Source organism: Mytilus galloprovincialis, chromosome 4 (assembly GCF_965363235.1).
Source record: "Mytilus galloprovincialis chromosome 4, xbMytGall1.hap1.1, whole genome shotgun sequence".
Classification (NCBI taxonomy): Eukaryota; Metazoa; Mollusca; class Bivalvia; order Mytilida; family Mytilidae; genus Mytilus; species Mytilus galloprovincialis.
In genome coordinates, this window is record NC_134841.1 from 44,652,599 (window position 1) to 44,680,164 (window position 27,566).

General features: G+C 31.5%; 1 protein-coding gene across 1 annotated transcript; it reads right to left on the reverse strand.

The window, feature by feature from the left end:
• Positions 1-4,462: 4,462 nt before the first annotated feature.
• Positions 4,463-23,905, reverse strand: LOC143072225 (MFS-type transporter SLC18B1-like). The gene is made up of 14 exons (XM_076247067.1): positions 23,814-23,905; positions 21,401-21,626; positions 18,668-18,763; positions 16,069-16,142; positions 15,330-15,477; positions 13,909-13,977; positions 11,783-11,873; positions 11,026-11,162; positions 10,649-10,747; positions 9,519-9,613; positions 8,358-8,453; positions 7,524-7,598; positions 6,999-7,092; positions 4,463-6,583 (listed from the first exon to the last, which is right to left on the reverse strand). Exons 2-14 carry the CDS (start codon positions 21,611-21,613, stop codon positions 6,434-6,436), a joined length of 1,437 nt encoding a protein of 478 aa, XP_076103182.1. The 5' UTR covers positions 21,614-21,626; positions 23,814-23,905; the 3' UTR covers positions 4,463-6,433.
• Positions 23,906-27,566: the final 3,661 nt, after the last annotated feature.

The following is a 27,566-nucleotide window of genomic DNA, read 5'->3' on the forward strand; positions in this document are numbered from 1 at the left end:
GGAAGACGCTGATGATGACGACGATGACAACGTAATAGCAATATATGAAAATAAATAAATACCCCATGTTTTAATCAAAACTAGATAGATTACTTGAAAGACATTTGGTATAAATCTAAATTGATTAAGGGTTTAACAAAAAGTAAAATAGATATCTAATGACACAAGTCAAAAATCATATATTACCTACAAAAAACTTTATAAACTGTAAACTAATTTTTGGGTTTTCTTATTACATCACTGTCCTTCAATCATTTAAAAGATTGTGAATTAATTCATTTTCATGACTTCATTTAGGGAGGACATCAAAAGATCAATGTAAGATAAAAAAAAACTTCAAATAGTTTGGGGGTGGGGGGTTGAACTGCTGCAAGATTTGGTTTTCCGACATTGATTTTTACATATATCCATATGGGTCAATCAATCTTTCCTAAATTAAGTTAAGAGGGGGGTAGAGGGGTCAGTGAAAAAACTATGTGAATTAAGTTTTTTATCCTTCGTTGAACTTTTGATGTCGTCCCTTACTGGATTGAATGAATGTATTTTAATATTTATCACATTCACAAATGATGACAATTAAGAAATAACTGTATTGTATTTGAAGCTTTAAGGACGTCCATCATTAATGTCACAAATTTAGTTTACCTGGCGACGCGTAGCGGAGACAGGTAAACGGGTATTTGCAACAGTAAAACTACCGATGGACGTCCGCAAAGCTTCAAATACAATACAGTTATCTCTATTCTAATGCAAAACAAGTTCATAATTAAATTTCAATCATTATTTCAGTGTAAAATCTTCATTGAAGAAAATTCCGCGAAAAGATGTCATCTTCTTTGGTCCCTACACTAGGTGACGTCATATGTATGCTTCCGGCGTCAAACATAAACACCGGGTGTTTTCTGGCTTCTGTGCTGCTTTAGAATGTAATAAAATTTGATCAAAAGAAGATTTTTAGGTGCAACATGTGAGTTATTTGACTTATTATTGTAGAAATTACATGTCAATACATTCAGCAATTCAAAATGTCGGCTTCCTTAGTTACAGACAAGGGAATGGAGAATTTTATGCTAACTGTCATCCAATCAGAACCATTGATACAAAATAATTGCATTAGAATAACAGGGTTTTAAACTTTTCGCAATTGACTCATTAATTAATTATGAACTTATTAAACACTTTCTACATAGCACCAGTATTCTTAAGCTTACCAGAAAGTTGAAGATTTTCTATTAACATTTCATGATGACCACCAGGACAATGATGAAGACCATGAAACTTCCAGTGGTAAATTAAATCCTTATTCAGAACTTTTGGCTATTTCATGGTGGTCAGTTTGTATTTGTTGGAGAAGCCTGCATGCTCAAGAGAAAACAACATTTTGCAGAAACTGATGATATTTGTCATTCTCAATTTAGATTTAGGTCAAGTGCACCTGCCCTATGCCGGATTCAAACTCACAACCTGACAGTGATAGAGTAGAAGAGCCACCTAGACCGCTCAATGCACCTAATGATAAATGTAAATATTTAATATAAAAATATAGTATAAAATTTCATTTTTTCTTTAACTGCTCATTTATTGTTGAAGATTTAAAAACAAGACATACATATGGAATGACTGTTGCGATGGATGTAAATTCACTTTCAATCTAAATACAGTATTCATGTATGACACTGTTCTCTTGGCACAATTGTGTCTGGAATAATAACATGTATGTTTCATTATATTATGTTATTTTGATTGGCTAACAGCAAGCTAGCATCAGTCTTAAATCAATCTTAATTTCAAAATGAAATGTAACATTAATGATGAAACGAGCTTCCACAATAAAGTGCCGAGGTAACTCAAGAGAAAAACTAGATAGAAATCAGGTTTTCGTGATACTACATGTAGTACAAACATTTAATTATAAGTCTTGAATGATTTTTTAAGTAATTTTATAGGGTTGTAAAAGCATTGATCATGCACAAATTTTTAGAATGAAGTGCTTCCATGCTTCTTTAAAATATACTTTGGTCAATACTTTTACACCCCAATAAAACAAACAAAAAAGCATTCAATTCTTAAATAATAACCTCCATCCATATCCTCAAAACAAAAAGCTATAGAAACCAAATTCTAGCAAGTTGACAAGTATATTTTCTACACATTGACTTATTTTTTATGTACAGCATAAACGTTGATGGATGCAAACAATTCAATCACTTAATATCAAAAGGAAAGCCAACTTCAGTATAAAAATTGTTAAGCTAAATATGTTAACAAGTATTTATAGAGAGAAAAAAAGACTAGCAATTATATGGCATATTTTCTTTCAATAAAAATATATCAATTTACAAAATACAAAAAAGCAAAATTGTATATAAAAAAATAACAAAAATAAATTTATCTGGAATAATCAATATTCCTCAATATAACAATCATATATCACTTAAGTATGTTAAGTGTAACCTCTCATAGATGGTGATATGGCAAAAAGCTGCTATACAAAATATATCACGAAAGCATTTTGAAAGAGAAAAAATACATAGATTTAACTATATTTCTCATTTCTAACTAGTTGTAAAAAAAAAATGCCCAACACTTACAATCTTGCTGTATAGCATAAAATTGGTAGCACACATCATTATAATTCTAATGAAAGCCTTTGGTTCAGTTGGAGAATAATTCTAATGAAAGTCTTTTGGTTCAGTTGGAGAATAAAAAGCACAACTTGCGTAAATGTCAAAAAAAGTTTTCTGTCAAAATATCAAGGGAGGGCATTTAGTAAGCCAGAATTTTATAATCAAATATAATATTGTAGTTATTAGTACTGTTTTTATCTCTAAACACAAACTGCATCTTTTCATTTCTCAGCAAAATTGTAAATGAAAAAATATATATTTAGCATTATTGAATCATAACTTCTTAAAAGGGAAATTAGTTAAGGGATGTATAAAAACATTAAGACATGATATTTTTTGTTCAATCATTAATGAAAGTGAAATAGTGAAGTAAAAATTATCATTTAGCAGCCATTATGGTTAAATTTGTCAAAATAAGGTAAGAAACGTTGATGAATTATTCACATGCAAGTGAATAATTCAACCTCATTGAATCCATATTCATGTGACCTGCAATTTAACCTGTTACACATGAATAAGGCGTAAAGTGAAACCATTTGATTGACTGATTTGGCAGTCTTCGGGAATCACCTCAAAAGTTAATTAGATGGTGGGTAAGACTAAAATACACCTGAAATGTTGATACTTATCATTGAATCCTTTATAATTTTGATATATGTTTTAGTATGTTACAAAGCAAATATGACAATTTAAGTCAAATAGATGAGCATGATTTTAACAGCTAATGCCCCTTTAAAAGTTGCATAATATGAAATAAATCATAATCTTGAAAATCTCTATGGCAACAAAGAATGATTAGAGAAATATGGACAATTTCTTGCAATTTCAACTTTTCACTCCAACTTAGCCTTATTTATATGTAACATTACTATACAATTATAACATTACATAAATATGGCTAAGTTGCATTGCAAAATTTCATGGCATGTGAGATCAATAAAACTCGACTTTTATTTCTTTTTGAATAATACAAAACAACATCCAGTTTTCACATATCATAGATTTTTTTTGTAAAATGACCAAATATTATTGTTAAATTCAAATATTTAAATATTAAGCAGAATAAACCTTAAGTCCAAAATTGGAAAAAAAATAATAAATTAAAGCATGTGCTGACATATGCATTATCCCTGACAAAGCCTTAAAGACATAGGTATGTTTGCGTAGAGTTTGAACAATGCTAATATAACAGAAAAGAATATCACAAGGAAGCTTTGATCACAATATAATATGTAAATAGTAAATATAGGATGTCTAGAGGGACACACATCTGTTGGAGAATTGAAAGGATGGGAAATTCCATTGAGATATATAAATATATATTATTACATTGATACAAGTGGATTATTGGATTTACCCAATCAAGATAGTTAAATTATCAATTTTAAAGTCCAAGCCTCGACGAGGACTTGAAAATTTATAATTTAACTATCAAGTTAATCCACGCGTTACTATGTAATAATATGTTTCTCTAATGATTAAAAGATAAATTTCCTTTTTCGCTTAACCAAAATTCCCTTCGAGTGCCTTCCACTTTCCACGAAATTGTCAATTTCATTAACACCTGTGAGAACATTTTGATCATTTCAGAGAGCTGAGAAAGGTTATGACCCTTTGACTGAGCCAATCATCTTTTGAGATAACCGGCAACCACACTTTGATTAATCTTTTTTATACAATGGGTTCGAAAAGGGATATATTTTCAAAGAATTAGAGAAAGAAAAATAAAGACTTTTTACTAATATCAGAATGCACATTTGAGAACAGTTGAAACTAAACACAAATAAATATTTGTCATGTCTTGGTTAATATGATTTCTATAAAAGTATACACAGAATGAATGTGGTCTAAGAACCTAAACTTAAAAACTTTAAATTGGACATTTAATTATTATGGTCCAATATCCAAAATCTAAATACATGGTTATATTCAGCATATCAAAGAACCCCAAGAATTCAATTTTTGTTAAAATCAAACTTAGTTTAATTTTGGACCCTTTGGACCTAAATGTAGACCAATTTGAAAATGGGACCAAAAATTAAGAATCTACATTCACAGTTAGATTCGGTATATCAAAGAACCCCAATTATTCAATTTTTGATGAATTCAAACAAAGTTTAATTTTGGACCCTTTGGGCCCCTTATTCCTAAACTGTTGAGACCAACACTCCCAAAATCAATCCCAACTTTCCTTTTATGGTCATAAACCTTGTGTTTAAATTTCATAGATTTCTATTTACTTATACTTAAGTTATGGTGGGAAAACCAAGTCTTCGGACGCCGACTACGGAAGACAATGCCAACGTGATACCAATATACGACCACAAAATTTTCAATTTTTGCGGTTGCATAAAAAAAATTGGACATTTACTTATTATGGTTCAATATCCAAAATCTAAATACATGGTTATATTCAGCATATCAAAGAACCCCAAGAATTCAATTTTTGTTGAAATCAAATGAAGTTTAATTTTGGACCCTGATTTGGACTAACTTGAAAACTGGCCCCATAAGCAAAAATCTTAATACATGTTTAGATTCAGCATATCAAAGAACCCCATATATTCAATTTTTGTTGAATCAAACAAAGTTCAATTTTGGACCCTGATTTGGACTAACTTGAAAACTGGGCCCATAATCAAAAATCTAAATACATGTTAAGATTCAGTATATCAAAGAACCCCAAGAATTCAATTTTGTTAAAATCAAACTAAGTTTAACTTTGGACCCTTTGGACCTTAATGTAAACCAATTTGAAAATGGGACCAAAAATTAAGAATCTACATACACAGTTAGATTTGGCATATCAAAGAACTCCAATTATTTAATTTTTGATGAAATCAAACAAAGTTTAATTTTGGACCCTTTGGGCCCCCAATTCCTAAACTGTTGGGACCAAAACTCCCAAAATCAATCCCAACCTTCCTTTTATGGTCATAAACCTTGCCTTTAAATTTCATAGATTTCTATTCACTTACAATAAAGTTATGGTGCGAAAACCAAGAAAAATGCTTTTTTGGGCCCTTTTTTGCCCCTAATTTCTAAACTGTTGGGACCAAAACTCCCAAAATCAATCCCAACCTTCCTTTTGTGGTCATAAACCTTGTGTTTAAATTTCATAGATTTCTATGTGCTTAAACTAAAGTTATAGTGCGAAAACCAATGTGTCTTCGGGAGACAACGACAACGACGATGCCAACGTCATACCAATATACGACTGCAAAATTTTTTTGAGGTCATATAAAAACTTTTGGTCATTGCAGTTCTACACTTAATTGATAAGAAAATATATCAAACAAATATTACTACAAAACAATAAAAAAAAATAAACCTCTATATTGCTTTAAATATTTGATTACTAAGCTATCACATCACCCTATGTTCTGCCCAACTGGCCTGTAGACTATCAAGTCTTTGAACTGTTTATCAGACCCTTAGATTATTAGGTCTTGCATTCTATTCTTCTAACAATTTATTTCTAATTACTTGTCTGAATGGCTACCCATCGTATCTTTAGAAAATCAGATTTTTAAACTGTATATCACCACTTCTGAATACTTTGCTGATTGCATTCATGAACTACCATTTATGGATTTCATCAAAAAGAGAGAAAAAAATCTTAATAAAATATATTGAGGTAGCTATACCAGTTCATTAGATGAGGAAATAATGTTCTCTTAATATCCAATACTGACTACATGTATATAATCTTCTATGGTTGAATTCTATCACAATTTTTCAATGTCAACCCATATCACAGACAACATGCTACTTTTTGCTATCATATACTGAATTAATTGTACATATCATACAGTATTCTGTGCTTCTCCATTGGTCATAATCTCTACAGAGCTGTTTTCTCCTTCAATCTTGAGATAATCAGTTTGTGAGACTGTGTATGTAAGTGGTTCCCTACACATTGATGACTGAAGTCCATAAAAGAAAGTTAGAAAAGCCTGAAATAATATATAAATGTTTAATTGCTTGTAAAACTAAGATTTATTATGTGCCCATATCAAAGTTAAATGATTTTTAAAGCCAAAGGAATACAATTTTAAAGAGGCTTTAAAGTCAAATAAGTAATATTAGAAAGCCAAGATATTATAAATACAGAAAGTTTTATTACACGTATTGCAATATTTGAAAAATGGACAAAAATTTAAGAGTAATTACCATGTTTTCAGCAAAATCTACATAAACATGATAAAAAATACCATACAATTTTAGAATGTGAGTGTTTATGTTTTTTAAGTACTTTAATGCAATTTGGCAAAATAAATTACAATGCCAAATTACTGAATTTACAGTAGACTAAGGGAATTGATACCTTCACCTAGAAGAAGAATATATTTTAGGTAAAGTTATACTTACAGCTAATAAAAACAAACAAGCCACCCCTGTGGATCCCCAGTTAAATCCAAATTTATCAACAAAAGCACCACCTACAGTTGGTCCTAAACATGCCCTGTAAAACAAGACAACTATAACTCAACTATGTTCAAAATTTTGTCAGAAATCAACCTTTTATGATTAAATTAGTGTTTATATTGAACAGTTTGAAAATATATTAGTGATATTGAATAAATACAACATCATATGCATTTTTTTAAGTTAAAACATGAATTTTCATCTATTTACAAGATGCATTTTTTACACAGGTAAATTAATCAATGAGTGATTTCTCCTAGAAGAAATGTAAAGGTCAGAGTAAATAAACCACACAGAGAACAACAGCTATGTGTTTATTGAACCGAACAAAAGAACTAACAATAGTTTAATTAGATTGAACAATATTAGATGAATCTGTGGAAAAGTTGGTTCACTTGAGGCTAAGATAAAGTTACATGTAGATGTTGAATAGTGAAAGATTTATTAAAAATGCATGTATTAACATACCCTAATGAAAACAAAGAATTAAAGTATCCTGAAACTATACCATGGGTGTCCATGTTTTCCGGCATTCCAATTTGTCTGAAATAGAAGAAGAAAACAATCATTTGATTTTACGGGTATCTTTATAAAACAGGAGTACATACAATGTATACACAATACATTTAATGCTATACAATAAAAAGTCAATGAGGAATGAATTGACTAAATAAAAGGTTAAACACAGAAATTAGGATAAAAAGACTCAAAACCTTTAGATGATCAAATGATACATAACTTTTTTTAATTAAAAAACTATATATTTGTCTACTGGATGAAGTGAGATAAAGTATGCCCCTCCACTCAAAATAGTTAAATTTACAAAGGAGTTGGTTGACTAACTCTTAATTTTGGCCCTAAAAACCTGAAATTTTTCAACTGTGATGATGTTGTAAAAATTTTATGATAGCATATGTTACAATGTCCAATTGTTTCAGTTATAAAATAATTTTCACCAATTACGCCATAATTGATATATTTCTGACTTCATAATGATAAATATAAAGTAATTTGAAAATGCCTGATTTTTAACATATAAATTTGGTGAAATTTATGTTTTGGTTAAATTCACTTTAGTTTTCTGACCCCTTGTCCCCAATATGAATCCTAACCTTCTTCTTGTGGTATTTACATTTATCATATCATTATATGAATACAAACAAAAATTTGCAGTCATATTATAAAAATTACAGAAACATCTGTAGGTTGTCCAACTGGATGCAAAGGTATTTGAATTATTGGCTTGTAGTCTCTAGCCATTTATAAAACTGACCCTTATACCCATATATACACAATACTTACAAAGCACCTTGTAGAACACCCTTGAATGTTGGAATAAGGGCACATCCTACCATTAAACCAAGTATAATCAATGATATGATCATAAACCATATATTACTGAAAGAAATAATAATCTATTTTAATGTGTGTAACCCTATCTTAACATACATAGTTTTTCAAGGTACTCATTTTTCTCTTTCAACCTTTCTCTAAAAAAAACCTGGTAAACCTGACCCATCAGTCACCATGAGACAATCAAAGTACTTGCACTGAAGGGTCAATATGGTTTTTAAATTATAAGTAAGTTTTGCATTGTATAAGGTGTTGGTTGCATTTGATTGAACCACAATTTTGGACAAAGGAAGATAACTCCATCTTTTAAAGATGACTTCAGCAACGACATAATTGATATTTTTACAACAGATTTTAGATTCCTGCACCATGCAAAAGTTATGTAATTTTCTTGACAAGTTCAACATCATTTTGTAACTTGAATATGTGAGCATATATTTCATTGATAAATTTCTTGAATTTCTCATGGATAGAATGTATATAATGTTAGGATATTTTGTGTATCACAAAAGAAGTGATAAACCTTGGAAGATTTAGATATTAAGTCAGTACCATAGGATTTTGATTGCATTTCATGCAATCTTTACACCCAAAAATTCTGTCATCTCATCCCAACACTTTCCCTGTATTTTAAATCATTTCAAAGATCATCTATTTTTGCACAAAGTCTATGTTCCAACTTCTAACAGTCAAAGAAATAACACATGTGGATGAAGTTTGCCAGATCACATGACTTGATATCTTTAGTATAAACAAATGGGTTGGTTAAGTGGCGTAAATGATAATTGATTTAATTGGCTGTTAATGAAAATTGTTGCTCTTTCAAAACAAAGTCAACACAGATTGTTTGCAAAAAGATTTAATCATTACTGCTTAGAGATTGCTTAGAGGAGAAACAGTAAATAACAATTTTAAAGTCTTTGCTATGACCCTGATGTGTTTCAAACCCACAACCTAACACCTTTAGGGAGAACACCATACAATGACACAACCGATTACAACATATGTAAATACCTTATAATTAGCATCCACCCAAAGTTTACATCACACAAGACATAAGGTATATTGGTTCTCCATATAAAATAAATAATTAACATTACTAATACTTACAATGGAAAAAAAGGTATTAAAGTTGTTGGACCTAACATTAAGAAAGCTAAAACACTTAAAAGATTTCCTATAAATATCATTGTCTTCACATAACCCTGAAATCAAATAAATAGTTAATTTACATAATAATTTTACTTGAATGATTCTTCAAAGTCTATATTACTGTGTAAGTCAAGGTCAAGCTGTGTTGTACAAGAATCTATAAAATATTTTGGGATGCTATGAAGAACAAAGACGCTAAATTCATTGAAGTGTGGAAATCACAATATAGCAACTAATTACATAATAATTAATTATGTAATAATTATGTCATAATGAAATTATCACAATTTGAAAGATTAATCTTTCTTCTTTCTTTTGGTACCTCATCTATAAAATGTAAAGAAGGATGAAACAAGTGAAACTGCGAGCTACTGCTCACTGATGATACCCCCGCCGCAAGTGGATAATATTAATAATGTAAAAATATACAAGTGTTCGGTTAACAGGAAGTTGTCGAGCGATGAATCTGAAAACGCATCACACGGTATAGCTGACTTATATAAATCCTGAAACCAAATTTCAGAAATCCTTGTATTGAAGTTCCTGAGAAAAATGTGACGAAAATTTTCAACTTGGCTATCATGTGTAAAATCATACAAGTGTTCGGTAAACAGGAAGTTGTCGAGTGATCAATCTGAAAACGCATCACACGGTATAGCTGACTTAGATAAACCCTGAAACCAAATTTCAGAAATCCTTGTATTGTAGTTCCTGAGAAAAATGCGACGAAAAATATTCATGGGACGGACGGACTGACTGACGGACTGATGGAAGGACGGACTGACAGACTGACGGAAGGACAGACAGGGGTAAAACAGTATACTCCTCCTTTTTTAAAGCAGGGGTATAATGAATTACATCAGTTTAAAGTTGTCTGATTGGGAGTGAAAAAATCTTTGTATTGTGCTACCTTAAGATAAAGTTGACCTGTATAGTAGGTTTAAGCTCCCAAATATTGTAGCAGTGGTTGTTTAGTATGCAAACCTGGCACTTATACTAAAAGAAGCATCAGATGTAAGGTCTTCATTCAAACCAGTTTTGCAAGTAAAGCATTCATTGTAACATTTAACAAGTTATCTCCCCCTTACCTTACTATCAGTAATCCAGCCCCATAATGGCGCTGTGAAAGCATATATTCCTGGAGCTATCAAAAACATCAATCCTATCTGCCATGTATTTAAATTTAACTGAAAAATTCGAAAAACATATTCTTTGTAAGACTTTTTATACAACAAAACATATCTCAAAAGATTATGAGTAACTTGTCCATGTCAATTTCTCATGGAAATAATTGAACATGTACATCTCATCTGAGCAGATTAATTCTTTTATTATATACATTATTACTGCACAGAAATTTTGTGTGTATGCATTTATTTTTAATTCCTCAATGTGAAGCACATTAGGGATAATGACCCTTATACTCAGCTATTCAAGTGTCAAAAATGAAAAAAAAGTAAATTACCTTTGCCAAATGTTGAGCTAATGTCGGATCCATAAATCCTAATGAAAATGCTCCTACAAGAATGGAGAATCCAGTAACTAAAGCTAATGGACTTTTCAGGAGAAAATAGAAAGGTTTTGATAACTTGCTATGATGATCTGTAATAGAAAAGTATTACAATAAAATATTTCAAATTATAATTTTAAAGCAATGATTTAGTTCGTGTGTAAATACTTCACATTTCATTGCATCAACAAAAACACTAACACTGGTTTTAAAACAAAAAGAATGGTCAATAGAGATTTGCAACAATAAATATGGCAGTGATTTCTTAATTTAAATTTTGTATCCCTTTATTATAATGTTTAAATGAAAACTGTCATATAGAGTTTTGAATATTAAAAGACAGCCTACTCCAAAATCCGGTAGCTGGTAGTCTTTAAAATATTTTTTTCATAATTCTATTGCTGAAATTTTTGTTAAAATCTTGGCATTTTCAAGATTTTCTTTTTTTTTTTATGTTTGTACATGTATCATTTATTCACATTTCTATTTTCATTTAAAGTCATAAACAATTTTGAAATTTTTATGATTGCTGATGTGCCAAACTGATTTATGGCAAATAATGGGGAAAAAAACAGACTTCAACAATTTTACTGATACTTTAACCCTGCCAAATGAGACATCCCTCCCTATTTAGTTACACAGCCACAAGGTACAAAATGCTTATTCTTTTTATGTGTGTATTTTGATCCCCCCATTTTTTTTTTTATCTTACCTTTAACTGGAGGCATGAGATAGAGACAAAACATTCCATACAGTATAACTACGGAACCCATAACAAAAAATGGTAAACCAAAGCCTCCAGCCTGAAGATATAAAAATATTTATGTAAGACAAGAAAAGGTCAATTAATGGACCTATGGACAAATGTTTTCTGTCTTGTGTGATTTAAATATCAAGCAGCAGATGGACAACTACATAATCTAACATTGTGCATTGATTAAGGACTCTGTCAGAAGAAGCCTGCTCTTTATCAAGCAGCAGACATGGCAGATAGACAACTATATAATCTAATATTTTGCATCAATCAAGGACTGTCAAAAGAAGTCTGCTTTTTAACAAACCAGAATTTGAATTACAAATAATCATTGGAATCTCCTCAATTTATTTGATCTTTTCCATATCACATAACTTTTTGTCAGTTGAGTATACGAAGAAAGAGAATACAATGAAATCATAAGCCTATGTCATTGCCTAGGAAAATAGCAATAAGCATGATAAACAGATTGTGAATTGTCTTTCAATCAAACATGAGGGGGGGAAGAACCTTTATCGGAACTCCGGGATCAGGTGCTTTTAAGCTCGAGATTTCGGAATTTATCCTTTCGGGATCCCCTACCCTCAAACATCTTCCTGGCTACATTTTATTTTACGGCTTTTGTCCTTCATTCATAATCTAGCAGAGAAAGTCCCTCTCATTTGAAGAACAATTGATAATCTATTATTCTTTGCCTGTGGTAACATAATATTTAGTTTGCTCCAATTTAAAGTCATATGAAACGAGTGATCGGTGAAAAATAATGTTATTCCAATTCTTGAACCAAATCATACAAACATCATAAACTTAGTCTTCTGTGCACGATTTTATCATTTTTATCGCATAAATTTCGTATAATCGTCAATTTTTTTTTCAATCAGTCAGTGTTGTGAAAATATGGCAGGTAATTAAAGTTCATGTATTGATCCGAAGTTTAACGATTGTCACCTGTTTGTCAACAAATCAACAAAAAGCATGGATATTGAGCACGTGTTTACCATGTACAATCCGTTAAAGTTTATTTTAAGGACATTCATGAGTATTGCGATCACCAGATTTTTACGAGATGGGTCACACTGAGGTCACTTTGCATACAGAAAATATGTCGGGGAAGCAATTAAAATAAAGTAAACTTCTTTTAAATATAAACAAGTTAAAGAATTTTCTTCAAAAAAAAGTATATGTACATAAGTTTGATAATGAAAATTATCCATTGAGTTATAAAAAATCATATGCATTTTTTTTTTAATTTGAGGTTTCTTATGACTTTAATTGTCAAAAAATAATGCAGTAGTGCATGAGTAATTCTTATGTTCTGATAAAAAGAAATAGGAGAAAAAAAATCATCTTCTTCTCTTAACCTAAGTAAAACATAAAATTATGGAGTTGAAATGACTAAAATTTCTTTTTCCAATTAAGGAAAACAATTTAAATATAGCCAATTTATGTTTGAAGGTAGGTAGGTAAAGGGAAACAATCAGGTTTATCTTCAACTTATTTTCTTTATACAGGAATAGTCATCAAAGATTTGCTCTCTTTTGAAAAGAAAATCATTTTATGATATACAAACTGTCCTAAACTTTCCTTTAAGATGGTACATAACACTACAGGGAGATAACTCTGTAAAAATCAGCTGATCATTAAACCATGTTCTATTATTAAGCCTCTCAATGATCATAAGTAGTGTTTGTCAAACTGCTATATATCTAACTAATTTTCTAATTTTTCCAATAAAGTACATGGTGCAAGTTTTTATGAAATTTTTATAATTTTGTCAACGTGTCAAAGTAAATATTTTGTCAAAATTTTATGTAAATTAAAGAAGCCAAATCAATTTTAGTCGAGGTATATGGTACCACTTTAACTACATTTGATCACAAACTGTTTCTGCTTTCAAATTTTTCTGTCATTTAATTTGATCATGTAATATACCGGTACTGCATTTCGAGGAAAATGAATCCTACTATCATCCCATTTCTGTTTCATTCTTTATTGTCTATCTATTTTGTATTAGCATGGTTAGTAACAGTGTAAAAGGGTCAAGTCACCACAAGAGAACCAGCAGATTAACATAATGGACTTACTGTATATAAAGCTCCACCTATTGCTGGACCTACCATCATACCTATTCCACTAAATGTTTCTAATGCTCCCTGAAATACACATCAAAAAAGAGTTGCAATGATCTGGGGTTAAAAAATGGTTAAACATTGTTCATTTTGAAATAGCCTGATTAACAATAAGTAAATATACTAGTTAATATCTAAAACAAAGCTGTTACCTGCTACTGTAATTAGGAATGTGAGTTTTTCTTATGGCAATCCTGATACATCTGAATTTTTCAAGTTAATGCAACATTGCAATAATTTTAGACTTAAAAATATTTATTTCTTGGTTTAACCAAAGTCTGCATACCAGTGGCAGCCTAATTAATATTTGTACTTCTTGAAAATTGGAGGGTATTCATGTTCAAATTGGATTCCGACCCTTTAATGGTGATTGAGGTAATTTATCTGGAAATAATTCAATGAAACACAACTGATGAAAATGTGAAGTGGTAAGAAAATCCCACAGTGAGTTAAAGTAAAGAACAAAAAGATGGAATAAAAACAAAGGATGGGACACAGAAGTCAAAATGATAATAAATTGCTTCCCTGAGCGCAGCTAGACACGACCGCAGAGGTTCAACCCTGAATAGTTGGGACAAAAATGGACACAATATATGTGCTTGATACAGGTCTGAATTTGGATTGTAATTAAATATTCGACACATAATAGGTTTCTGACACAGAATAACTTAGTCAAAGAACTTAGAATTGGTTATATGATTTGAATTTTTAAATTTATCTTCAATTTTTTCCAATTGTGCAATACACCATGCTGTTGAGAATTGACCCCCTTAACCCCCCCTCTTCATTTTGATTAAGTGCGATACACTAAGGTGTTGAGAATTGACCCTCCCCCCCCCCCCCCCCCCAATTTTTTTTACACCCAACCCATTTTTATTTGAAGAAATTTTTTTTTTTTTTGTCCCCCCCCCCCTAATTCCTCCCTCGCAATTAATTTCTTTTCACCTCCCCTTTTTTCCAAAAAGAGAATTCTTTCCCTCAAGATATGGTTAAAATCTCAATTCAAATTTTAATGGAGTTTGCAACCATAATTACCCATACACCATTCCATAAAATATTGTCTAGAAACTAGAAAAATGCTTATTTGGGCCCCATTTTGGCCCCTCATTCCTATACTATTAGGACCACAACCCCCAAAATCAATCCCAACTTTCCTTTTGTGGTTATAAACTTGTATTTAAATTTCATAGATTTCTATTCGCTTATACTAAAGTTATTGTCTGGAAATCAAGTGTCTTCAGATGACGACAACGTGATAGCAATATACGAATGCAAAAATTTTGGGGTTGTATAAAAATAGCTTATGCTGGCCCTTTTGGAGAGTGACAGACCAGTATAGATAGAACAACCCCTCTTTCTTTACTATTTTCACTTACAAAAACAGTGGATACATTATCAGGGAACACACTGGCTGTTATGGCAAACAAAGCTGTAACATATGCTGAACACCCTAATGCTTCCACTATACGACAGCAAAAGCACATCACAATGTAAACTATCCCATCGGGACATCTATCTAAAACTCTGAAAAATAAAAAATTATGTACAAATTTTATTTTTATATAAAGACTGATAATTTCACACAACAAAAGTACTCTTTTATAGTGGTGAAATTACTTGATATACATGTATCAAACTTCATTTCTGTGGAAACTGATCAAAGTATGAAATGTAGGTCACAGTGACCGTCATACATGTATTTTACAAAATAGAGCTAAAGTTTTAAAAAACCTGTAGTCAGTCAGGGGCATTACTTGAACAAGTTAGTATTTTCAATTATTCATATAGATATTTTTTTATAATTATTTACTCAAAAGAGTTATACATGTATTATAATTTATCATCAAGAGGTATTATTTGTTGAAATTTTCATCTTGTGCATTGAAATTGGAACTGCTTAATGTTTAGACTATCAGTTTTTTAGATGCCTGTCATGAAAATAAGTATATTCAATGTTAAAAATAAATTTGCTGTGACAAAATCATGAAATTAATATATATATTGAAATGAAGAAACAAATCCCCACATGCATGGTTCTGATTCAATAACTTATATAATAATTGTGAATGTCTAGCAAATAAAAAAATATTGTAAAAACTTAGTTTGTAAACTTACCCAAAAAGAATTGCACATGTCCCAGTTACAAATGTACCACATGAAAACATAAACTTTGAGCCTATTCTTGTGATCTGTTCAAAAAAGACATAAAAGAAACATTCAAAATTTAAAACTCATCTTTTCATGCTGTCAATTCTTAAATAATTGCAATATAAATATTATTATATTTAATTTGTGGATGTCCTAGGAATAGGTAAACCACAAATTTAAATATTCGACAAAATACAAATTTCATTCTGACTTTTATTCAGAACTTGTGAAATACAGGAAATCTAGTACCCATAAAAATTATTACCCACAAAATAAACAAATCCACAGTATATAAAGAAAAACCCATGTTAAGTGGTCTTCAATAACCAGCATAAAATGTTAAAGAGATATATGAGTATGAACCCTTCTTTACATAAAATTGACATGCTGAGTGGGATTTTTAACATGCCAGTTCAAAAGGACACAGACTGCAGGTACAGTGAAACTTCTCAAAACCGACTGCCCTTTGGACTGAGAAAAACAGCCAGTTTTCAAGGGTGGCCAATTGTTTAAAATTGAAATCATCAAGAGTTACTCCCCTTCAGCGTGCATGTGCATGTTTGAGAATACATTTGTATTTTAAAATGTTTTTTTTTATCTTACTCACAAATAGTCACAATACATGTTTTTCAGTGTGAAATTTAGTTCTGTATATTATATGTATTGTAAATATAACTACAAGTCCTATTTCATTTTGTCTGTTTTGCAGGAATAATAGGTAAAAATGCCATTTATCAATAATTAATAATTTCTAATAAAAATAAATAATAGAACACTGTTTTAGACTGACATAATTATAATAATCATTTATAGATACATGTACACTGTAATCATCTGTCATTCAATAATTACCTTCAGTAATGAACATATATATTGGCAGGACTTGACACTACTTAATTATAGCCAATTTTATCGTTGGGTCATAGCTAATAAATAACATGATATGAAAATGGACAGGTGTAAACAATGTGCTAGCTTTTATCTTAATAATTTCTGATAATATTAATAAAATGTGAATCAAACTTAGTAATAAGTGATGCCAGTTTATCTTACTAGTAATCTGTTAATTTAAATTTGACATAATTGCATTCATTTCATCACAGAAGGGTACCTAATGCAAAATTGGAAGTAAAAAATGGCACTGCTGGCATTCCCTATTTCACAAACAATTATAAAACACCTCACATCAAATAAATCAAACTTATATTGGTAGTTCTTACATGACGTTCTTCAAACGCTTTGAGTACACACCCGTGGTAACACATGAATATATTGTTTGGGCTGTTCAGAACGTACTCACACGTCATGCTTTTTTTATGAATGAGCTACCCAAAGTCATACAACGATGACAAAAGAATATAAACATTTTACGGGAAAATAAATGCTTGTGAAACCAAAAAACATCACAACAATGAAACGTAAACAAAGGATGCTATAATGTGTTACAAGCCATTTTGTGTATACATATAAGACACATAAGTAAAACTATCATTTTAATTAATCCAAACCTATCTAAATACTGCATTGTAAATAGTTTAACTATGTCACTAATTCAGTTTGCTCCATTCTTTTATGTCAATTGAATAGTGTGATTATTTGCAGATATTTTATCCCTCGCTATCGCTGGTGGTGAAATATATAGCATACACGGCCAACCCCTGGTAAAATCAGTATAAATTCAAGCCCCCATGATTTTTTTCTAAATTTTATTTGACAATATACATGTATATCTTCTTTATGATAAAACTTGTATTTGTTGAATGCTTGGAATTATGTGGTCAATCTATTTACTACCATTCGCTACAGTTCCTTAAGTTTTTCAGTCATATGTATCCAAAATCCATCAATGTTGTAAAGTTAAAGATTTTATTATTTTATTCTGAGAAGCGTATCAGATTTCCTGTTTGATATACTGTACCCACTGAGCTTGAGTATACAGTTTGAGTTACGTTTGACAGGTAAGAAGAGGTCACTCACATGCAGGTGTCTGATAGACCAGAATTATCTTCTTTGTTTACATAACAATTATATATATACTGATAGATGATTTAAGTTGTCAAGGTCAGTTTTAGGAGGTCAAATTTAATAGATTTTGATTAATTAACTAAATACAAAAAATACAGGCCAGTATCCAGTTTAAAGGGTCGGCATGTTTTTATAAGATTACATAACCATTGATATGAATACAAAGCATCTTAGACATGTTGATTTGGTCTGTATGAGAGAAGAACCAGTGTTCGGAGAGACAGGCATGTAGTATTTTTTTACAAGGAGCAGATAAGACCAGACCATGCTTTAATGCAGCAAATACCAATTTTCAAGTCATTGAATTGACCTAGACTGGGATCAACCCAAAGCATCAACCCCTGAACCTGAGACTACTAAGGCAGTTAACAATACAAGATCCACATGCCTTATGGAGAGAAGTCTAAAATGCAGAAACACAAAAAATGCCTTATGGAGAGAAGTCTAAATGCAAACACACAAAAAAATGCCTTATGGAGAGAAGTCTCAAATGCAAACACAAAAAAACATAAGTAACATTAAAATCTGACATCATACTTACATAGTTACCAAATATTGGTGATGATATAAAAATAACAAATTCAAACACACCAAATATAAATCCTGTTACTGTTGTTGATACTCCTTTCCTTGCCGCCTAAAAATACAGAAATAAGAACATTTGATTGGATATTGACTCGAGTTCAAGTAATCAAATATAAATTGTAATAGGTTTGTACAACATTGTACAAGGGCTTCACATCCAGTCAAGGTCATTATGTATCCACAGTATCCTCATAGTAGACAAAGATAGTACTGTGGATTCATTAATTTTCGTTGGTACCAATTTTCGTGGATTGAAGAAAACTTGCATATCAGCATCATCAGTGGATATTTAATTTTTATGGTTTTGATAATGACTTTTGATAATGACTTTTGTCTGCATAAATTCCTTTAGAACATTTGTAATTTGTTGAATATTTAAATTTGTGGTTCCCTTGTAGTAGTTGTACCCACAAAAACCATGAAAATTAGTATCCAACTAATATTAGTCAATTCACAGTAGTATATTATCTTTCAATATATCAAATTTACAATTTTGGCATATGTACATTTACAACAACTCAATCGTTTCACTTTTGCTGTATTTTTTATGGTGTTTGCAAACAATCACTTCTGATACTTATCAATGAATTTGTGCAAATAGATGCAAGAAGATGTAGTATGAGTGCTAATGAGACAACTTTCCATCCAAATCACAATTTGTAATAGTAAACCAATGTAGGTCAAAGTACTGTCTTCAACATAAGCCTGACTTAGTAAATATATGTGCACTTAGCACACTTCTAACCAATCTCAAGCTAGGGGTCAAATTAAAGATTGCATGAATACTTATTCATATGATGTTAAATCATTTGCTTGCAAGCCAATAATACACTAGTAAAGTTTTTGAGTGGATTTTGACAAAATTGTACCAAAACAACTGTTAATAGCAAAATATAATTTTATTCTTTTATAAATGTTTGAAACATATTAATCTTAGTTGAAGTCCCTTTAAACAAAACAAGTACACACCCGTGATATCGCGGGTCCGTGACTGAATTTAAGTATATAACTATGCCTAAGCCTTATTTTAGTAATTGGTATTGTCATCTGATAAGTCATGTCGATTATAAGATACACAGTTTTCTCTGCTTTCAAATCTTTCTGTTTGAACCCGTCGACCTGGAACTTATCAATTATTGGAAATATTAATTATTTGGAAAACAAAAAGTCCTGGCTATCCAGGAATGGAGTATTTTTTAATCAACAGCATTGTCCTATGTAAGTTATCTTAGAAAGTCTTGCTGATTGCTGAATAAAACTACAGTAGGGAACAATTTGCCAATGATTGAAGTTAGAAGTGTCAGTCCTTTGATTATGACCCGTGTATATAGCAAAATCCTAAATACACCGTTTGGTGGTGCGCCTGTCAAATGCGGGACGTACAGATAAGGTAATAGCTGAATATACTATTTGTATCGGTATCGGATTCGACCCTGAACTTGTTAATTATTGGCAATATTTAATTATGCTGAAAACAAATGGGTCTGGAGTGGTGTAATTTTTAATCTACACCATTGTCCTATATTAGTTATATATAGAGTTGAATTCTTTGATTTGTCGTTTTTACCCGATGAGGGCTGACAAATTGGACCTAGTAATTTTAGTATTATAGATGTGTTCTATTCTGTTAAACTAATGTACATCATTTGTAAATGTAGTATTAATTTCAGCAGTGTAATGATTTTCAATAGTTTCGCACTTAAATGCAGTCAGGGGACTTACTTAAATAAGTGATTTTCTAAATCACTGATTTAAGTAACATTATTTCCATAAAGGTTGGAAGTTAGAGTTGTCTTTCTTTAATAATCACCTATTTAAGTAGTACAAATTAATCACTAGAAGAAGTGATTTAATTTTATTGTAGCTTTAAATATAGAATACTAATGATCCAGGGACTAATTATGTTTCTAAACTTATCAGAACCAACATCTGTGTTGTCTAGGATGACCAGGTCATTTCAGGTGATGATCTTGTACTGAATCTAGGATAATGACATAAAATCACTTGTTTAAGTATCAGACCTCAATTTCCTTCCCAAAAATCACTTCTTTAAGTATCATTCTTTTAATAATCCCTACTAATTTCAACACCCCCGAACAGTGAGATTTTTATCGCGAACAGTAGAATTTTATTACATAATCTGAAAGATGAAGCATTGGACTTCACAGGAAAAATACTCCCACTGCTGGGAAAAATCTTTTAAGAAAGTATCAGTTCATTATGTAAAGCCATTATTATAGCATTTTTTCAACTAAAATAGAATTTTCAGCTAAATGATAGCATCAAAGGCAGAAACCTTTCTACTTAAAAGAAGCAAAAAGTTTTTTTTTTTTAATTTTACTAATTAAAAGATATTATTTAAACCTATGTGTTTAAAATTTGGAAAAAAATACAAAATTCCAATTTGTGACAAAACCACGATTTTGCTACTCAAATAAGTGATTTAAAAATCACCTATTTCAGTAAGTCCCCTGACTGTTAAATAAAACAATCACAAGTATAATAGACTAGTATTGTACAAAGTGCATTTTCATGTGCATGTTACATGTGTAAATGTAATATCCCATTTATGCCTATACCAAAATTTTAAAAGACAGTGAAAATATACATTGTATACAAATGTACATGTTTTCACCAAAATTTATTTAACATTTTACACTATAATAAAAAAATTAACTACAGAACTAACCTCAGCAGGGAAAAATGGTGCTAAAAGTGAAAAACATGTGCACGCAAAAAAATTCATAAGTCCCATAGATAAAAGCAGCAATTTTTCTCGTCTTGTGATTCTGGAAAATGAAAATTCTTCTTTGATAATATCATTTGATTTTTCTTTTTCTTCAGCATCTTGAAGAACTCTATCAGAGTTAATTAAAGGAGTCTTTTCTGAAGAATCTGTCATTTTGATATTTTTTCTGAAGAAAAAAAGCATATATTACAAATAAAGACCTATATACATGTACTGGTATTAGGGGAAGCACAACTAAAGTAATACTAAAATATATTATCTTTTTATTTGTCCTACGAAAGTTTAAATCATTGTTATACCATTCTTATATATTAAGGGTTCATACTGTTAGGGGTTATACTGTTAGGGTTATGGGAGTTGAAAGTGCACAAATTCCTCCATAAATCAGTCAAATTCAAGTTGTTATACTAACCATTCACTAGACAAAAGAAAACGTAATTTTCGGAAGAATTCTAATTTATTTTATCCCTGCTTGTTTCAAAACTTGTCATTTAATGTACCTCATATTTCATTGGTAAGTCAAGTGGGGAAATCAATTATCGACCCCCCCCCTTTTTTTTCCTTTACACCAAAAAATGGTGGGCAGGAGAAATAACTCAAACTCAGATTAATTATGTTCTATTGAAACCTAATTTAATTATCTTAGTCCTTAGGCAGCTAGCCTGAAGAGATGTTTATTATTAGCATGCTTAAAGGGGCACTAGCTAGGCATGCTAGGAGAAATATAAAAAATCTAAAGCAGGCCTCGACAATAACGCTTGTCCGATTGTCCGGTACCAGAGGGAAAAAAGGTCGGACAAGTAAAAGCTGTATCAAGCTTGTCCGTCGGGACAAGTACAATTATTCAGCAGAAAATAAATTTAATCCAACTTTGATGAACAATAATGATAAACAAAAAACAAGAAAACAAATATTAGTTTGACATGTTTCTGCATTCTGTTTATTCAAATGCAAAACCTTTTTCTTCAACATGTTTACTTGTTGCAATCGATAATTTTTAACTGGTTCTTTGTCAGGTACTTTTTAACAGGTAAAAGGTATACTATTCTCGGAAACCAGTCTTACTGATCCGAATCAATGATGCGCTTTGTAGATAAGGTAACTTTACAGGACAATTCGTCACCTTGACAGGTTTCGCTCCAAGTTTAATAGACAGATTGGCACCGTAGGAGACATATTTAGTAGACATGATTGATAGACAGTTTGACAAGGCAGGAGACATTTGGGACCAGGACAAATCAGTACCTGGTTTTGCTACCTTATTTTGTTCCATATAACAAATACCATACTGGTAATTTTTTCACAAAATTTTTATTTTTTTATTTACCATTAAATTCACAAAATCATATTTGATCATAAGTAGAAAAAAACAATACTGTCAATATCGTGACCTATAGTTGTTAATTTCGGTGTCATTTGGTCTCTTGATGAGAGTTGTCTCATTGGCAATCAGACCTTATCTTCTTTTTATTGATTGCATTTCAATAAACTTTTTTCAACTGAAAAAAAAACCTGGATTATACAAATCCAATGAGTGTACAGGCCTATCAGATGATGCCTCATGTTTAGCCTCAGTCTGATGAGACTGGCATTGCATGATGAAAAACTAGAACCTAAGTCATGTGACGTGACTAGATTCAGTTGAACTTGACTCATATTTTTGAAAAGAATTTCAAATCAAAAGAAATACATCAAATCCTGTCTATTGTTTAAATTCGGTTTGTTCATTTAATCAACTAAAAATATAAAAAGGTTAATTTTTTGGACAAGTAACAATTTCATTCGGACAAGTAAATTTTGGTATGTACTTGTCCTACAGGACAAGTTGAAAAGAAAGTTATTGTAGAGGCCTGTAAAGTTTTATTTTTTTCTGTTCAATCAATAATGAAAGTGAAATAGTGAAATAACACAAGGTAGTCCAAATAATTATGACGTCTGGCTAGGCTATTTTACTTTTTTCTGGGACGCCTTAAATTAAAAAACCTTGCCAGACGTCATAATTATTTGGACTAGTTATGAGGGGCAAATTAGAAAATCGCTCGTAAAGTATAATGAGAAGGAGTGTGGCATCCCTCAGTAAGGCAGTTAACATTTGCACACTTCAAAACGCTGATGAGTGTGCTGAGAACGTCAAACAATTACCTACTATTTCGATAAAGGTAGCATCATGCAGAAATAAATATCGTTTTCTGCACGCAATACCGGCTGCAAAAAGAGTTATCTTCCCTGTTAAAATAAATTACCGAAACAATTGCGGAACAACTCTGTAGGAATACACGGATCAGTTATCTATATCGATCTATCCTCAAATATAATATTAACTTCTTGTAAAAAAAAATAGACGTTGACTTACCTCAAATTAAGTATTCGAATTATTTTTACCGTTTACGAACAAGGATCTTACTATACAAATCATTGTTACGAATGAAGTAACATTGTTTTTGTATAATTATATAGGTCACTAGCCTAACTTACATTATGTTGTGCAACACACGGTCCTTCCCATATTTCAATTCACATCAGGTTTTCACATAATGTTAAAAAAAAATAGGTTAAGAAGTTTACTTAGTAGTACACTTAGTACAATAAAAAAAACTTGGTATTAAATTGATTTCAATAAATGCATGCTTTTGAAAATAATGGAATTAATTATTGTTCGGGACTGGAGTTTAGTGGGAGTTTAAAAAAATCGTTGGAAGTACTTGATGAAACAGGGGTGGATCCAGCCATTTTAAAAAGGGGGTTCCCAACCCAGAGTAAAGGGGGGGGGGGGTTCCAGCTATATGCTCCCATTCAAATGCATTGATCGGCCAAAAAAAAGGGGGGGGGGTCCAACCCCCGGAACCCCCCTCTGGATCCGCGCCTGTGAAATGCATGCTTATACTTATATTGGTGATTTTGAATCAGTTTTTGATTTTTTTTTACTCTATTTACCACTGACTTTGCCTCATAATCTTAAGTATTAAAAATAAATTCACACACCTCACTTACTGAATGGGCATTTAAAAAGTTAGAATGCAAATATATACTCTGTAAGGTCATTTTTCAGTAACAAAAGACCTGCTTGATATTATAACTGCCCATGAATTTTTATTAGATCTATAGCATCTGTGTTCTCTATGGAGTTTCCGTATATCGCATTCAAGTTATCGGAATTCCAATGGGGGCTTACTGCATGTGCACCACTCATTACTGACCTGTTTCTGTATTTGCTAAAGAGTTGCAATTTCTAACTAAAATCAACAAAAAACCATGAACATCTATAAATTCAAAAATATAAGATATTTGGAAGAGATATTTGCTTTCAATAATGACGACTTCAGTCATGATGCCGTTTTACTAAAGAGATGTATCATGCCGAACTGATTTATATATTATGATTGAAGAGATGATTATTCATTGCCTATTGTTAATTAACCATTTTTAGTTGATAACGTTTCCTTGGTTTTGGTTCTGCATTGTTGAGATCGTCATATGAATGTAATTACGATGATCAGTTTAAAACCAGTGATGTTGTACTGCAACACAACTGTCACAGGTAAGGATAGTGTTTGCGCCTTCAAAAATGTTTAATACCGCTACAATATGTATGTTCCTGTCCCAAGTCAAGAGCCTGTATCGTTCAATGATTGTTGTTGGTTCATGTCTGTCATATTTGTTTTTCATAAATTGCTTTGTTACAAATTAGGCCGTTAGTTTTCTGAATTGAAATGTTTCATAATTTTATGTCAGGACCTTTTATTACCTTAGCTGTATTTGGCATAACTTTTAGGAATTTTGGTCTTTAATGCTCTTCAACTTCGTATTTTATTTGGCCTTTTTAACTTTTTTGGATTCGAGCGTCACTGATGAGTCTTTTGTAGACGAAACGCGCGTCTGGCGTATATACAAAATTTAGTCCTGGTATCTATCATGGATGAGTTTATTTATAGCTGACAATACGGTGCGGGGTTTTTCTTTATTGAAGGACGGTGGACATCAATTCTTAAATTCGCTGCATTTGAACTTGGGGGAATAGTTGTCTCACTGGCAATCATATCACAGCTCCTTATTATAATATTAATGGACACCAGCTTCTACTAGTATCAGGAATCAGTTGACATGCGACACGTCATTTGTCTCATTTATAAAACAAATTAACGGATAAAATCTAGTCATATACTCATGGTGGCCGGATGCGACCATTTCGCGTTTTCGCGTTTTCTCCTTTCACTCTGCAAACGCGAAATCGAAAAAGCGAAATCGAGAAATTGAGAAATCGGAAAATCGAGAAATCGGGAAATCTATAATTTCGCTTTCTCGATTTCGCTTTCTCGCTTTCTCGATTTCCCGATATCGCGTTGGAAAAGTGAGAGGAGAAAACGCGAAAACACGAAAAGGGGAAATGGCCGCATCCGGTCACCATATATATAACAGCTACAATAACTCATCATGAAAACTTGTCGATTCATGATTTCGGGTCGATAGTAATAATGATAGAGTCTTACGTACTGTTCGTTTTGATGTTACGATTCCTTTTCTTCAAGTTCTGATCAGTTTTTGAAATATAAGCCACACATTTTATTTGTCCACAGGCATGCTCCCCTATTTACATATATTTGTTTAATAAAATATTATTTAATATATTTAACCTATTTCAATGATCTATTGCTTTTATCATTGTGATATTAAATCAATAAAACAAAATTGCATGACACCTTTCAATTCTTATTTTCCAATGAGTCTCAAATGACACCTTTGAAATCCTTATATTTCATCTCTAAATTTCTGAAATGTTTTCTAAGTGATTGTTTTTGTTTATAAACACAAACCACAAAAAGCTTAATTCTAGAAGCAACCATATGCAATTTGTCATATTTATTTTAGATACACAAGATACAAACTATTTCAAATAATTAATCTGATAGCATGCCGTGTATGAACGGCTATCAACCTGTTGTATGCTCTTTTGTGCTCTCTTAAATAGTGCATACAACAAAAAGGAGGGGGTACTGACTATCCTTTCGGGTATAACTGTGTCGACAACACTTGCCAAATCATACCCTGTTCTAACCAGAAAACCTTGAAAAACATACCCTGTTCTAAACAAATATTGAAAAACATTACCTGTTCTAGACACGCTCAGAAAATGTATACCGATTCTAGACCATATAAAATGATGCTGTTCTAGACCCGGGTACTAGACTGTATCTTAAACAGTTAAATAAGAGATTCTGTACTAGATAAATACTTTGTTTAAAAAAAGACCCTGTTCTCACCAGCAGGGCATGACAAAGCGATCCTGCTCTTACCAGCAGGATGATATGAAAAAGGGACCCTGTTCTAACCAGCAGGGCATGAAAAAGGGACCCTGTTTTGCGGCACACTCATACCACTAAAAATATAGGAAGTACTCCCCCCTCCGGGGGGGGGGGGGGTACTTCTAGATCTGCACTGCAACAAATTGTCACATGACGTTAAATCACAAACAATGACCAATAAAACGTCACAATTGCGACTTGGAAAGCTTAGTTTGAGATATGCGTAAGGCAAAACCAAAAGAAAATATGGGAGCGACATTCACCAGGCTAAACTGTTGTGGGAGAATACGTAAAAAAAAATAGGTGTCGTTTCAAATTCGCTCGAGATCATAAACAGAATCGAAACTCGCCCATCACCTGTTATATTACGAGAGTTACAGAGTGTTGGGATTATTTCAGAACGCCCCGGTGGTGTAAGATTTATCGTCGAGACGGAAAGTGACATGACTGTAAAGCCAAGGAGACTGTCTACTATTGTTATTTCTAATGATTTGCAAAGAAGAAGCCTCACTGAAAAGTCAAAGTCCAGTACGTCAAAAGGTATATTTTCAGATTATTTTTTTTTTGTGAGAATATAGGACGGCAAGATCATTGCAAGCCAAAGTGAATTTTGGATTTAACTGAAAGTTAAATTTGGGAATATACTGGAAAGTTGAATTTGGGAACACACTGGAGAGTGAAATATGGGAATCAACTTGAAATTAAATTTGGGAATTGACTAGAAAAATGACTTGGGGAATCAACTGGAAATTTGAGTTTGGGGATTAACTGGAAATTTGAATATGAGAATTATCTGGAAGTTGACA